Source organism: Arctopsyche grandis, chromosome 3, assembly GCF_051622035.1.
Source record: "Arctopsyche grandis isolate Sample6627 chromosome 3, ASM5162203v2, whole genome shotgun sequence".
In the NCBI taxonomy this organism is placed as follows: Eukaryota; Metazoa; Arthropoda; class Insecta; order Trichoptera; family Hydropsychidae; genus Arctopsyche; species Arctopsyche grandis.
In genome coordinates this window covers 35,811,051-35,826,112 of record NC_135357.1, presented here as the reverse complement: position 1 = coordinate 35,826,112, position 15,062 = coordinate 35,811,051, and the positions used below count along the sequence as shown (strand labels likewise).

General features: G+C 34.5%; 1 protein-coding gene across 2 annotated transcripts; it reads left to right on the top strand.

The window, feature by feature from the left end:
• The first annotated feature begins 304 nt into the window (after positions 1–304).
• iav (transient receptor potential cation channel subfamily V iav) lies at positions 305–14,141 on the top strand. 2 transcript variants are annotated; one of them, XM_077426900.1, is made up of 21 exons: positions 305–416; positions 3,788–3,942; positions 4,014–4,236; positions 4,325–4,420; positions 7,818–8,035; positions 8,105–8,330; positions 8,394–8,509; positions 9,755–9,991; positions 10,059–10,210; positions 10,461–10,591; positions 10,666–10,751; positions 10,817–10,978; positions 11,048–11,236; positions 11,347–11,462; positions 11,703–12,025; positions 12,253–12,587; positions 12,669–12,831; positions 12,902–13,178; positions 13,251–13,405; positions 13,486–13,633; positions 13,708–14,141. In XM_077426900.1, the coding sequence occupies exons 2-21, from the start codon at positions 3,868–3,870 to the stop codon at positions 13,916–13,918; spliced, it is 3,639 nt and encodes a 1,212-aa protein (XP_077283026.1). In that variant the 5' UTR covers positions 305–416; positions 3,788–3,867; the 3' UTR covers positions 13,919–14,141. The 2 variants fall into 2 exon arrangements, with proteins under 2 accessions (XP_077283026.1, XP_077283025.1); XM_077426899.1 differs by lacking the exon at positions 305–416 and adding an exon at positions 1,907–2,381.
• Positions 14,142–15,062: the final 921 nt, after the last annotated feature.

The following is a 15,062-nucleotide window of genomic DNA, read 5'->3' as shown; positions in this document are numbered from 1 at the left end:
ATATGGCCTTGATACACGTTGATAATGTATCATGCTTCAATTTAGGGTTTCCCCGATGTCGTATGTTTATTGATGCGTCATTATATTTGTTGTTGGAATATGTTATCAAAAGCTCGCGAGGATTTATGGTTTGTTTTGTTAGCTAAAATCTGCGTAGATTGAGGTTTCGCACGCACTAGGCTGGATTATTTGTTGGAAAAACTTGAAACGTGTCGAATTAAATGATAATTTGTTTTTTATCGATCCGTCGACCTGAATTCTTGCTCTAATTTACTTGAGAGCTTTTGCGCGAATATATTGCGTTGCAGGTTGACAGGACGTTTTCATGTGACAGGCGATAGAATAATCTAGATTTATGTAAAATTTGTTCGGGAATAGTTCAACTATAAGAGTATTTAAGGGAGCATTCCAGTAATGTACGTTATAAAACTATATAAGCACATCACGATTCAACGGATTTGATTTAATGACAATACATATGCAAAGAGATAAAGGCACGTTTTTACTTTAATAGGTTAAAATGGGCCGAGGCCACTTTATTTTGAAGGTTTCTTTCTTTGAATTGAACCTCTTCTTACTTTCATTGATTTTATTTCGAGCTTGCATCATGCTGGCTGGTTTTAAAATAAAATAGTTATCATAACAAACATGTATTTTATAGAAATTAGTGGAAATATCTGCCGAGTTGTCAAATATGTCAAACAATTACCTTTTATTGTTTAAATCAAAGTGTCCAAAAGCTAAAACATCTTAGAAATTTCAAAGACATGACACATTTAATAAATCAAAGAATCTTTCTGATAAAAATATATAAAATATGCTTCATATCTCCATAAAAGAAGATTTCTATCGGTATCCAAAATTTGAATGTTGTTTCACATCTTTAACAATCTTTCCACAAGTTTACATAATATAAAATTAAATAATGCAACTCCTTTAAAGTCCTCATTTATCAGAAATAAGTTAACATCATTGGTAATTCATGAAATAAGTGTCCCAACACCATCTGAATAATTTTCACCAACTATTTTGCTAATAAATTTGAATTATGTATGTTCTGTATACAAATCTAAACCATTCCTCTGATCTAAACCAAATTTTGCATAGTTGATTTTTAATAGATTACTGTCTACTTGATATTTACACATTCTATCACCATTACCGGATTTCGTTCTCTTCGCTTATCATTTTAAGCCCAACATATTATATATCGATGGATTCTTTGTTAATTCAGAAAATTTAATACACATAGTATGTTTATATTTTTTTGATTTTTAAATGCTTTTTATTAGTACGAAATTATGTTCACAATACATCTTATATCTATTTTAATAGCTACTGATCTACTAATTATTTTCTATTTTACAATTTAATTTAATTTGGTTAGTAATCATAGTATTATATTATTCTAATGTTAATCTACAGCATAATAGGAAAAAGAGCTTATATATAATATTAATTAAAGACTCTCTAAAGCCGATGACCTAAATATATATATACATATATCGTTTCGTTACATGATATTACAAAGTTATATTATAATAATTTCACAATGGCCATTTTTGAAATGCTTATTATTTTATTATTTGGAATTGTAATGTGTCATTGTGTAGTCGGAGAATTCCGGCTATATCAGCTAGTTTTATATTTCTGTATCTGAAACTAAATACATAATTCACCAGGGAAAAAGCTCAATGACAAAATTTGTCATTGTGCTGCAGATTATTCCAAATTTTGTGTCACATTACACAATCTAATATTGTTTGCTCAATGAAATGGCAGTGATAGAGAGGTGTCATATGTCGACAGCAACTCGTCGAGATATTCTACCCGATACGAGGGGTTTATTGATATGAAAACACACGTATATTGCGCTGTAACATGATCAAACAAAACTATGGTGGTCATGGAAACTGGAAACAAAGTGTCAGGTACTTGCTGTGTACGTTACGCCAATGCAGCACCACCTCCATTATATCACTCCCGTGAGTGTTTTTCCCAGTAGTCTCTCATTTGCATAAAAGTTTCATCAAAAAAACCCATTGAAATGCATCGTTGAGTATTCGCTTTGGTAAACCACTAATGGTATGTTCGCTCTAATTATGACAAGAACAAACAAATGCTACTTGTATTGTCCGTATGTTATACTGTGGATTTGATCGCTATGGCTGCAATATTCATTTTGAACGTGGCCTCGAACAGTTTCTAACGTTGAATGATATGTCCGGTGTCGTTCAGGATGTAGTTCGGTGAGATGGGATGTAAACTGTGTCGTAGTGCAGGAGAAGTGCCAGCCGATGGGTCTGTGCTCGACAGAGTCATCAGCCAGGCCTCCAACGAGGACCAATGTTTGCTTTACAAATTGGCAAACTACAAAAAAGGTAATTGGATCATTGCCACGTGCGATTTGATATGTTTGCAATAAATACACAAAGGAGCGGTTATCAAACTAAAATGACTAGTGAATGAATGTTGAATTTGAACCATCAATATGATTCAATATGCTTTTTGCACACTGATCAACACATATATTTTGAGTCTTTGATCCAGTCAGTTCAGTATAATTTTGCACAGAATTTGAGCTGTAGAAATGCTAATATATTTTGTTCGTTTTAAATACTAATGTAATGTAGCAGAGTTTATATATAGAATGTTATCAGATTTTTCACACCAATTAAATTAGGAATTGTGACAATTATTCTATCTATAATACAGACATTACTAACAAACTAACCAGTAGATTCTATGACAGAATCACTAACAACTATACTAACACACTTGTGAAGAGTCTCGGTGATTACAAAAAAATGTCTATACCCTTCAGGTATAACACACAGATTACCTAAACACCATCTGCTTTAGGTCATCGACTTTAGAGAGTCTTTAATTAATATTATGTATTAGATGTATTATGAGCATTTATAAGGATTGTAAATAGGTTTTTGAGCTCTTTTTCCTATTATGCTGTAGATTAACATTAGAATAATATAATACTATGATTACTAACCAAATTAAATTAAATTGTAAAATAGAAAATGATCAGTAGATCAGTAGCTATTAAAATAGATATATGATGTATTGTGAATATAATTTCGTAATAATAAAAAGCATTTAAAAATAAAATCAAAATTCTACCTATAATGGTGATATACATACATTAGTTTAACCTTATATTTATCAATAATATAAATAAAATAAACTATGGATTGAAATTATTTATTCATTTGATACAAAAATTTATAATACAGATAAACCATTTTAAATGTATTTAAAACTTTGCTGAGTAAAATGATTCTAGATTCTGTTTAAGAGAAATATTATTAAAGAACTGACTTTAATTAATATATTTTGAAATAAATAGATATTATTTTCGTTTCCCATATTGCAATGAATAAGACATTTTGTTATTGCCTGCCTTTTGTTTCTCAAAACAATGATCCTTATCTTCTTTTACTACAAGGTATTTGTTTCAACTCTGTGTAGAATTTCTATATTAAGAGCCATAGTTTTAGAAATACATTTTTAAATCTATAGATGAACACTATTCAGCTTATATAACACCTTTGAATGGTAGAATAATTAAAAAAATCGAAATTCTAAATCTTTAGTCTGAATTTTTTAATATACAGTCTACATTTCAATAGATATGTATATCAGTTTTGAATAGACTTGACGATCTGCAAATTAAGGAAATAAAATAATGACAAATTCATTTAAAAAACGATTTTATCTCCTATTTAAACTATTTCGATTTGCATATACATACATACATATATTTAAATTTTAGGCGGAGAATTAATAGAGGCGTACAACATTGGTGGTCAAGCCGAAGTGGAGAAGTTAATCAGAGAGCAGTTCGGCGTTCTCATGTACGCCGAGGGCAAAGGACAGATTATAAACCGGGCCGAGTACCTTCGATGGAAATTTCGAGACCAAAAACACGTAATTTGAATACATTCACAATGAAAAGTTATCATATTTACAAAGTAATTAATTCGACTGTGAAACATTAGGTGGTGCTGCCTATCGAAGCGTCCCTGTCGAGGCACGACCCCTTATCAAAGTGGAGAGATCACGCTGCATGTTGGCAAATGAGACACCGGGGAGCTCTTGGAGAATCACTATTGCACGTGCTCATCATCTGCGATACTCGTCTGCATACGAGACTGGCACGCACTCTGCTCAAGTGCTTTCCGAGGTTGGCATTGGACGTCGTCGAAGGAGAGGAGTATTTGGGTATTTGAAGACGTTTCACATTTGATTTGGGTGTTTTTGTCTGGATGCTATGCAAAGAGTTAGCTGAGATTTATTTCCATCGTTTCAGGTGCCAGTTCATTGCATTTGGCCATCGCTTACAGTAACAATGAGCTGGTGCAAGATTTGGTGGAAGCTGGGGCTAATGTTAGCCAACGTGCCATTGGTATGTATATTCATAGTGCTTTTATATACACACATAGCATTTGTATAGTATGTTTTTGAGGGTTACACGACAATTGGTGCAAGTCCAAAAGGATCAACGACAAAATGTACCCGAAAATTAGTGCACTGACAAAATGTATCCGCGACAAAATGTTCACGCGACAAAATGTACCCGCGACAAAATGTTCACGCGAAAAAATGTCCACGGAAATAATGTTCAAGCGACATAATGTTCAAAAATCTAAATTTTTTAAGTTAATTATAAATTATTATTTTTCAATTTAAATAAGTAAATATTGGATACGGTTGAGAACCCCTAACATTTAAACTAATTCAATGACATCTTAAAATGATATTCAATGAGTCACAATGACATTCGCTTAAAATGTAATTGTTCAATTTAAATAAGAATATGTTGGTGCGGTTGAGAACACCTGTAATTTATTACTAATTTAATAACATCCGCGATCTATACTATAAAAAAGTACCATATACATCGATAAATATAATACAATAAAAAGTTACTTTTTCCATTAAAATAGAAAAATTTAGGATTTTTGAACATTTTGTCGCTTGAACATTATTTCTGTGGACATTTTGTCGCGTGAACATTTTGTCGCGTGAACATTTTGTCGCGTGAACATTTTGTCGCGGGTACATTTTGTCGCGTGAACATTTTGTCGCGGGTACATTTTGTCGCGGGTACATTTTGTCAGTGCACTAATTTTCGGGTACATTTTGTCGTTGAACCTTTTGGACTTGCACCAATTGTCGCGTCCCCGTTTTTGAGTACTGACAAAGCAGTTTAATAATTCATCATACGCTATGTAGAAATATTTTGCCTAAAGGACCTAACTCTCATATCCATATGTCATAAGTCAGGAGATCTTAACCTATGGGTCACGAAGTATTTTCAATAGGTCACGAAATACTTTCAACAAAAGCAATATGTTTGAAATACATAATAATATTAGATATGTTAAAAATGTATAGATATATTTTAAAGACAATTTTCGAGCATTACTTAAGAGGGCTGGACACCAGCGCCTTGTCCATACAAACGTATTACACTTCTCCCTTCCTCAATTATGGCACGAGAGAAATCATTTTTTAATATGCTATGGATATCCAGCATCGGCATGCATGTGTGCTTTTATTTTTTTGATTAGTTATTTTTTATAGGAACTAGGAGCCGCCAAACATCTATAAAATCGCCTCTTTTTTACACCCACGAAACGAGTCCAGCGTGCTTATTTAACGGTCGATTTTATTTAACGGTCGATATTAATTTTTTTAAAAAATTGGTTCAGTTTTGTAGGAGAAAATTGGAGAATACGAAACCTCGATTTTGTCGATTTAAAATACGTTTTATCTGGTCGAAGCGCAACTGTCGCATTCACTCAATATATATATATTGATATATATATATATATATATATATATATATATATATATATATATATATATATATATATATATATATATATATATATATATATATATATATATATATATATTGTCGCATTCACTCAATATATACATTCACTCAATATATATATCGAAGAAAGGAACGGCAACAAAATTAAGGTTTCGGGTGTACAGCCCTCTTAATGATATTTTGAGTGTTTGATAGATGGAAACTGTTACGGGGACGAGTAAGAGATGGTATAAAGATATTATAGTCACAGATTTTATCAAATGATTATATTCTTTTAAATAGCAGTAAATACAAACGAGATTAATGTACAAGTTTTATATTACAAGTTACTAGTCTCGAAGTGCTAACACAAGTAGTGTTCAATACCGTTACACGGTGTTACAACATCCGCGTGTAAAAGAGTTTTAGTATTTGATTTATGTATGGCTTTTGAGAGTTATCGAGACATCATTGAGTGGATACACATAATTCTCCATACAGATGGAGAATGATAATAATATTTAAGAGTAACACGTGTCGTGAGACAAAATGCAGGTGCAGCAATAAAGATTGGATTTCAATAGGTCCTTGACTTTGTCGTCTTAAATAACAATCGTATTCGAAACTCGCATAAATTTGAGTAGATTAAAATATAAGTAAATAGAGCTTAACGGAATATGTGACTGTAGAGTCTGCCAGCAATAAAGATATTGAAAGTCTCATAAATAATGAGAGATAACTCTAAAAGAAAACATCGATGGTGTTAAAAGATGAAACGTGCGTTTAAATAGTCAAGATTAGATAATACGTGAGGTTAAACATATGCTGTGGGATAAATCACATAACACTCTTGAGACAATTGAGGTATTGAAAATCTCATAAATAATAAGAGAAAACGTCAATAGTGTTTGAAAAAATGAAACGAACGTTCAAACTGTAAAGATAAGACAATAAGTGAGATTAAGGAATATTGTACGTAGGATATCGGACATACCACATAACAACACAATTAGAATAGCTTGACAGAATGTATTGTTTATCTGTAGATGGAAATGTTGCTCATCGCTGAGAAACGTTAGACAAATTGCTAGAAACATGTCTGTCGATCATAGATATATATTATATATCTATGCTGTCGATTTTATGACAGCAAACTCCGTCAATTCTCAACTTTTCCTATACTAATTAACCAGTTCTTGTTTGTAATGTAACGCACTGAAACGGCGTTCCGGCACCTTTAAAGTAACTTTTTAGTCTATTATAAAAATAAATTATGTTTATTTTTTATGCGCTCTATAATTTTCTTTAAGAAAAAGCTTGAAAAGAAATGAATTCAGGCACCTTTTTTTTACAAAGAAGCACTATTGTATATTTATCATTATTATACGAGCTACTTTATCTTAAGTATTGTTGCGTAGGGGTGGGTGGAGGATCCAAGTAAAAGGCCAAAGTCGTTTCACAGCATTTATTGGTGATTAAGGAGATACACGCACTGTCAGTGCTCTGTACGGATAGGTCGCTCAGGGCATCTTCGACGTCCGGTTACTTCCCTATTGTTTAGGCATGTACCCGGATATGTATTCCCACGACACTCAGTCCCACATTATCGGTCACTTCTGAGAAGGGACCAATAGCGGCCAATTCAGTGGCCATTGTTTAGCCTACTTGCACTTAGTCTGGAAATAATCCTTGAAACCAATTATAACGGTCACGCAGTCTCTGGGATGGTACTCGGCCTAATCCGATTGCACTTACTCGATGGTGTAGGTAACATTATTAATTGATGACGCATTGTGGTCTTGAAAAAATTCGTCTTCGAGATTCTGACTGATTTGTATCTAGTATCGATACCAGAACAGTGTTTTTTTATGATTTTATTCGACTAAATACATATGTATGTTTGTGCATACATGTGCGTGTCTGTTTCTGAAACTTTGTATTGTTTATTAAAATATATATTTATTTTTTAATAATTATTTAGGCAGTTTTTTCCTGCCACGAGATCAGCAACGTTTCAATCCAGCAAGACATACCGACTACGAGGGACTCGCTTACTTAGGCGAATATCCCCTGGCTTGGGCTGCTTGCTGTGCTAACGAATCCGTTTACAATCTGTTGCTGGACTCTGGAGCTGACCCTGATTTGCAAGACTCGTTCGGAAATATGATCTTGCATATGGTCGTCGTATGCGACAAACTAGTACGTTTTCGAATTATTATATTAGCTGGGTGATTTGCCTGATGGAAATAATAGATTTTAATATTGTAGGACATGTTCGGTTATGCTTTGCGGCATCCGAAATTGCCGGCGAGTAATGGAAAAATGAATAACGATGGTCTGACGCCATTGACTCTGGCGTGCAAGTTGGGCAGAGCTGAAGTCTTCAAAGAAATGTTGGAGTTGTCAGCGAGGGAATTTTGGAGATATTCGAATATCACGTGTTCGGCTTATCCATTGAATGCTCTAGATACGCTATTACCCGACGGAAGAACGAGTGAGTTAAAATGTGTTATAAAATTTACGCCATTTAAAAATAATTGGTCTTTTTATCTTGTAGATTGGAATTCAGCTTTGTTTATAATTTTAAATGGTACCAAAGAAGCGCATTTAGACATGCTGGATGGTGGAATTATTCAGAAGCTTTTGGAAGAAAAATGGAAAACATTCGCCAGGGTAATGAAAATCATTCAAAATCGTTTAAATGCAAAAGGTTTTGTATAAGTTAATACATTGTGCAGTGTTTTTATCTCACGGCGAATCACCAATACAATTTCAGTGTACATATGTATATGTACACTGAAATTGCATAGCATAGCATAGCTATGCTATGCAATTTAGCATATTTATATATTTAGCAATTTAGCTATGCAAGCATAGCTCGTACGTTAAGCTTCTGCTTACCGTCAAGAAGGTGCCGGGTTCTATCCCTGAATGAAAATGAATTTTTCAGAGTATGCTGTTGGTCAGACCTGGATTTGTGACTCCAGGTTGATCATTTCCTATCAGAGTTTGCCAATTTTCTCTGATTTCATTGTTGAAACGGTTCCCGGAAAAAAAATTGGCTAAAAATCCTTCCTACCTACTATGTCACCACTATTTGAAATTTGATGGATGTACAATAAAAATGTATGTACAATTCATAGATGTCTCGTTAATTTGCGAGTTTTTTCAGTGTCTTGCAATTCAACGACTTATAATAAAAAAATGCTGCATTTGTATTTGTAATTGGCCAGGAAGGCGCATTGGGATTTACCTGTAAGGCCTTCCTGGTATATATGTAAAATAAAAAATAAAAATAAAATAAAATGTAGGGCTTTTTTCCGATGCGGTGCAAACGATCGACAGGCGCCAGACAGACTGAAGCACAGATTAACGACACGTGTACCTTATGCGTGCGCACTGCTCGCACTAAGCGAAATCTATCCGAAGTCCCGACATACCTACCCTGTATACGTTCTGTGCTTCTGATACTTTAGTTCCGAATTTCGCCTTATTAAACTCGCCAGAAAGATCCAACTCAATTTTAATAATTACCATTTTAATAATTGCATGTGTGCACATCGAAAGGTTACTCGTTATCTGATGTGCAATCTATCATTCGTGAAGTCGAGAATTGCGTTTAAAGCAGCCATCCAGTTAATCTGTGGTTCAGTCTGTCTGGCGCTTGTCGATCGTTTGCACCAAACCCATTTGTTTTCTATTAATTTAAAACCTCACCAATGGAATTTGTTAAATACGCCTTCATTACATCAATAATTTGAGTAATTTGAATAGATATTATACTCAAATTAAGTAATGAATTTTGCGACTGGGATCGGAATTTTTATCTAAATTTTTCGACTCAAACCGGATATCGAATGGTGTGATTCCCGCAATATTCATAGTAAAAGTTGCTTTGATGCTATTTATTTTTTATAGAATCAATTTTTGAAGCGACTCTTGATTCTCTTCATACACTTGGTGTTTTTGTCGCTGGCCGTATATCTTCGACCCTTGGAGAGGTCCGTTTCGCTGCTGTCTCCTCCGGAAGATATCCGGACTGTGGCTAGATACCTCTGCGAGATCGGAACCTTAGTCGGAGTGCTCAGTTACGTGCTGCTGCAGCAAGGAGAGGAGTTGAAAAACCAGGGCCTGGTCGCATTCGTCAAGCAATTGGTGAGTATGTTCGAATCATGTTTAGAGATTCTTCTGGGTTTTTAGTAATTTTGATGTGTGTTTTTAGACTCACGCACCCGCCAAGGCAATATTCCTCGTTTCAAATCTGTTGATACTTGCGTGCATACCGTGCCGGTTGATGGGAGATAGGAGTTCTGAAGAAGCGATCCTGGTCGTAGCCGTACCTGGGTCTTGGTTTCTTTTGATGTTCTTTGCTGGGTTGGTTTTTCTTTTTAGATTTTATTTCAGATACATAAAAACTGATTTTATGAGGAGAGGTGTATAAGAATCATCGTCTCCTATTACATTATCTTTATCGCATCACCTCTGCAAAATTTTTCTATACCTCATCATTTTTCTTAGTTCATGTACAATTTGACTCATTTTCACTTTTTATATATGTCTTTTGTTATTTCATACATTTTTCCATGCTTTTGAAGAATTTTAACGTTTCATTATATTTTTTTAGAGCTGTGCGTCTCACAGGTCCATTCGTAACGATGATATACAGTATGATAACAGGTGACATGCTTACGTTTGGCATAATTTACACGATCGTTCTATTCGGATTTTCCCAATCATTCTTCTTCTTGTATAGAGGTACGGATTGTTATAAAATGTTTAGTATGAATAATCTGAAATCCTGTATTATTAATGTGTGTATAATGTTGAAGGTTTTCCCGGTGTCAAGAACTCGTTGTACAGTAGCTATCCGAGCACGTGGATGGCTTTATTTCAAATAACTCTAGGAGATTATACTGTAAGTATCCGTTGCAATGCTTAACATGTTTTATGACGAAATGATGCAATGATTATTATTTGTAGTACACTGAATTGAGTTTTACTACGTATCCTAATCTGACCAAAACGGTGTTTGCACTATTTATGGTATTCGTACCAATTTTGCTGCTGAACATGTTGATCGCCATGATGGGTAACACTTACGCTCATGTCATAGAACAATCTGAGAAGGAATGGATGAAACAGGTAATTTTAAGCACTCTGACTCTATACGTACTCTAAACGATGCTAAAATGTTTTGAAATTATATTGTAGTGGGCAAAGATAGTGGTGACCCTGGAGCGGGCTGTGGCTCAATCTGACGCCCATCAATATCTTCAGGAGTATTCAATCGGATTGGGACCATCAGATGATCCTAGATATGAACAGCGAGCCGTCATGATCATCAAGTCTAAGTCTAAGACCAGAGCCAAGCAGCGTAAAGGAGCCGTTGCCAATTGGAAGGTAGTGTTGCTGGAAATCAGCAGTTGTAATCGGGCTCAAATAAGAGCTGAAAATTTGTTGTCGCTAATCAGATGTTCTGGTTTTTTTAATTGTGACTTTTCAATTTTTAGAGGGTAGGCAAAGTGACCATTAATGAACTTCGCAAGCGAAATATGACTGGCGAGGATTTGCGCAGGATCATGTGGGGTCGAGCTTCAATATCGACACCTACTAAAATACCTATAAAGTAAGTGGTTTCTAATATATGTATTATATAAATACTACATTAGCGACTCGTGTTTGAAAGTATAGAATAAAAAAATAGAGTTACCAGTTAAAGACCAGTAGAGATGACTATGCTAGGTTTTAAATCTCATTTTACTATACTTTTTGGAAGAATTATTTTGGTTGCACCTTTTTCATCAAGTCTTGTTGTTCCGTGGGTATATGTTAATTGAGATGGTGTGATTGCACTTTGCATTTACAGACCTCAACCAGATCCATTAATGCAAACTGAAGGGCACAGCATAGCTGGGGGTTTCGGTGAAGCCCTTTCGTCGGCTCTGGATGTTATGGCGTTTACGCATGACGTCGATTTGGCCAGTGCCAACGGCCTCAATTTGCAGAGCAATTCAATCAAAGCAGCCGCAGCATCAGCTGCATCAACAGTGGTCGCTCCGAATACCGGGAACAATATTGGAAAGATCAATCAGGCCATCAATCCAAACTTTGTAAAGCCAAATGAGCTCGCAATGCCAACGCCTGGAGGAGTAGGACTATTCCAACAAGCGAAGTCTGCTATAGATACAGGTATGGTGAAATTGTGATCAAAGAAAACTCAAAAGTTGTTCTGGGAGCAATAATCAACTATATTTTCAAAGATATTTATTATGTAATAACTGGTACATGAATTTAAAACTGATATTTGATGCTCATTTTTGCTGATTTATATTTACATATTAATCCGAACAGATAATAGTAGATACAAAACTATATATGTATGTATGTATGTATGTATGTTGACTTGAAAATTTCAGGTGGAAACATGATGGGTATGTTGCATCAATTGTCTGAATCACAAGTGCACACTGAAATGAAAGGTCCTTTGAAACAAGACTTCACAACAGCCACTACTTTTCAACAAACGCCGTCATTGCCATCACCGAACCTACAAGCACAAACTCCGACAACTATAGTACCCCCGACACAAACCGCGGTCCCACCGGTCATAAAGGTGTACAGCGATCCTTTGAGAGAGATCATACACCTATCTGATTCGAAAGATTTGTGTGAAAACGAAGTCAAGATCAAATCTTTAGCAGTAGAAGCGGCCAATTTGTACCATGTACAGGAGGTACAGCCGAATATTAAGGTATTGTTTGTTACATAAAATAATACTCGTCTGTTTTCGTTTTTTTTTGGATAAGTTGTCAATGTGTTATTTTATTTAAAGCCACAATCTCGCACCATAGCTGCCGGAGTCAGTATGGTGGGTTGTCTGTCAAATTTATTTGGCGTAGAGACCGCTACCGGACCTAAAGTCGATTGGGGAGCTGGAGAAAAGCGTCAAAGTAAATTGATGGGAATCGAACCGAGCGATAGTGAAGGAATTGGAGGTATATTTGGTGTATAAGAAGTGCTGATATTTGAAATGAACTCCATTTTAATGGTACAATTGCATTATAGAAGCACCACTGCTCGGTAAATCAGCCCGGATGAGGCGTGCACGTTCAGCTACCAAAAGGAATCAAGACGCTCAACAGAATCAACCCACGAAACCAATGTCAGCATTGTCGAGAAAAACGGCCCAACTGCTGTTGATTGGTGATACCAGCTCGTCGGACACTGCTGGAGAAAACGGCATCGATAACAATGGGTTTGGGCTCAGTCCTGAAGATGTGGGACTTGAATATGCCAACGAACGAATCGAACAAATTCAACAGTCTATGATGAATATTTATAGGTAGATTACCAAACTTTTGTAAAAATTGTGATTTGTCCCTCTTATGATTTACTAATTTGAAACTTATTACAGAGGAAACACTCCCGAACTTGATGATCATTCTGATACAAAATGTGGACTTGCTTTGAAGGATATGCGCCCGTTGAATATCGAACAAGCCATAGATAGTAATTTTAATGGTGGAAGTGCTTTAGATACTATAACAGAAAGGGCTGTTATATTTCAAGGTAACTATTTTTTTAATGAAATAATTATTTTTAGTCTATAATGGTATAAGATTTTGAATAAAATATTGCTTTATTTTCAGGTGAAGGGGCAGGAATTGAAGTTCAAAGTGGGAACAGTGAACATTATGTGAGATTTCAAAATGAACCACACAAGCAGAAGGCAGAAAAGAAAAAAAGTGAAAGAAAGAGGTCGACTAGGCCTCGTCCAAAAACTGCCCGAGCCAATAGGTATTGGCTTTTATACATACATATTGTAGTTGTTAAAAGAAATTGTGTTTGAAGTGCTTATTACCTTTATATAGAGTTGCTCCCATGATCACAACCGAAGACCCAAATGAAAATAAAAGAGGACAATCTGCCCATCAATCAAAACATAGGAAGTTAAATAATGCCAATTCGAAGAAAGATGAAATTCCAGCTTCACCGCCAGATCCCTTAGAGAATTGGTCAACTGCCGGTCTTGTGTCGATGAATTCACTTTTGTCGTGGGAAAATGAATCGGATGATTATTGAAAACAAAAAGGACTTCATTAACAACTAAAATAAAAGTACATATATATAAAATAAAAAATAAACTCGCTTATACATAATTCATTAGGCGTATAATAATAATTCATACATATTATATTGTTTTGCAAATATTGCTTTATTGTAGATTGTGTAAGTATTTTAGGGATTCCATGTAAATTTTCGTATATCGATTGCTCATTATTTTATAATAAAATTTTATAAAAGTTTATTTTATGTTTCTTGATTGAATGGGACTTACGGGTAAAGATTCTACCGAAACATTATTTTATTTTAGATTCCTGTCTTTTTTTTCATCCAATTCAGCAAAACTACAAAGCAGTTTATAATATTTAATGGAAAATATCTCTATTATTGTGTACTTCAGCTAGAAAAGTTGGAACTCAACTCAAGATGATTTATTTTATTACCAAGAACATAAACCTATAGATTGCAGAGACTGCAACCAATACAAAGATTTTTTAAATTCACTTGTTGTACACAAAATTTTGCAGTGAAATAAATACTAAATATAAACAAAAAAAAAATAGAATTAAAAACGTTACACATACACACTATTACGCATGAATTTAAAATCTATATTTATATAAAAATGAATGTCTGTGTGTGTGTGTCAAATAGGCTCCTAAACCACTGAACCGATTACGTTGGAACATTCAGGATTTGTTGTATGCATGTCCGGGAAGATTGCTGTGAAAAAAAACGGGAATGAGTGTCATTGCAACGCAATAATTTCAAATATGTTCGCTGCCTGCATTTTTCAAATATTTACAGTAAAAAAAATACTCCTTACTTGATGTTTCTTTCAATATGAACATGTTTACATCTCAGTTGATGTATAAAAAAACTTTTATATGTAATGACGAGCCGTACCATTATTTATACACTACCAATGCGTCTTCCTGGCCAATTACAAACAATGCAGCATTTTTATTGCATTTTATTAAGTTCCGAAAATTTAAATTTTTGATAAATTTGTCAAAATTTATCCATAGATGTCTCTATGATGCTGTGTTAAAATTATTATAAAAATTTTATATCGATGTTTCTAATTGGCCAGGAAGGCGCATTGGGGTTTATCTGTTAGGCTTTCCTGGTATATTATTTTATTTTTACATAGATATATACC

Excerpts from the sequence above, each read along its gene's own strand:
- iav (XM_077426899.1), top strand. The coding sequence starts at position 2,255 with ATGGGATGTAAACTGTGTCGTAGTGCAGGAGAAGTGCCAGCCGATGGG. Across the intron at positions 8,331-8,393 it reads ATTACCCGACGGAAGAACGA|ATTGGAATTCAGCTTTGTTT; the intron begins GTGAGTTAAAAT and ends TTTATCTTGTAG. Across the intron at positions 10,752-10,816 it reads TAACTCTAGGAGATTATACT|TACACTGAATTGAGTTTTAC; the intron begins GTAAGTATCCGT and ends TATTATTTGTAG.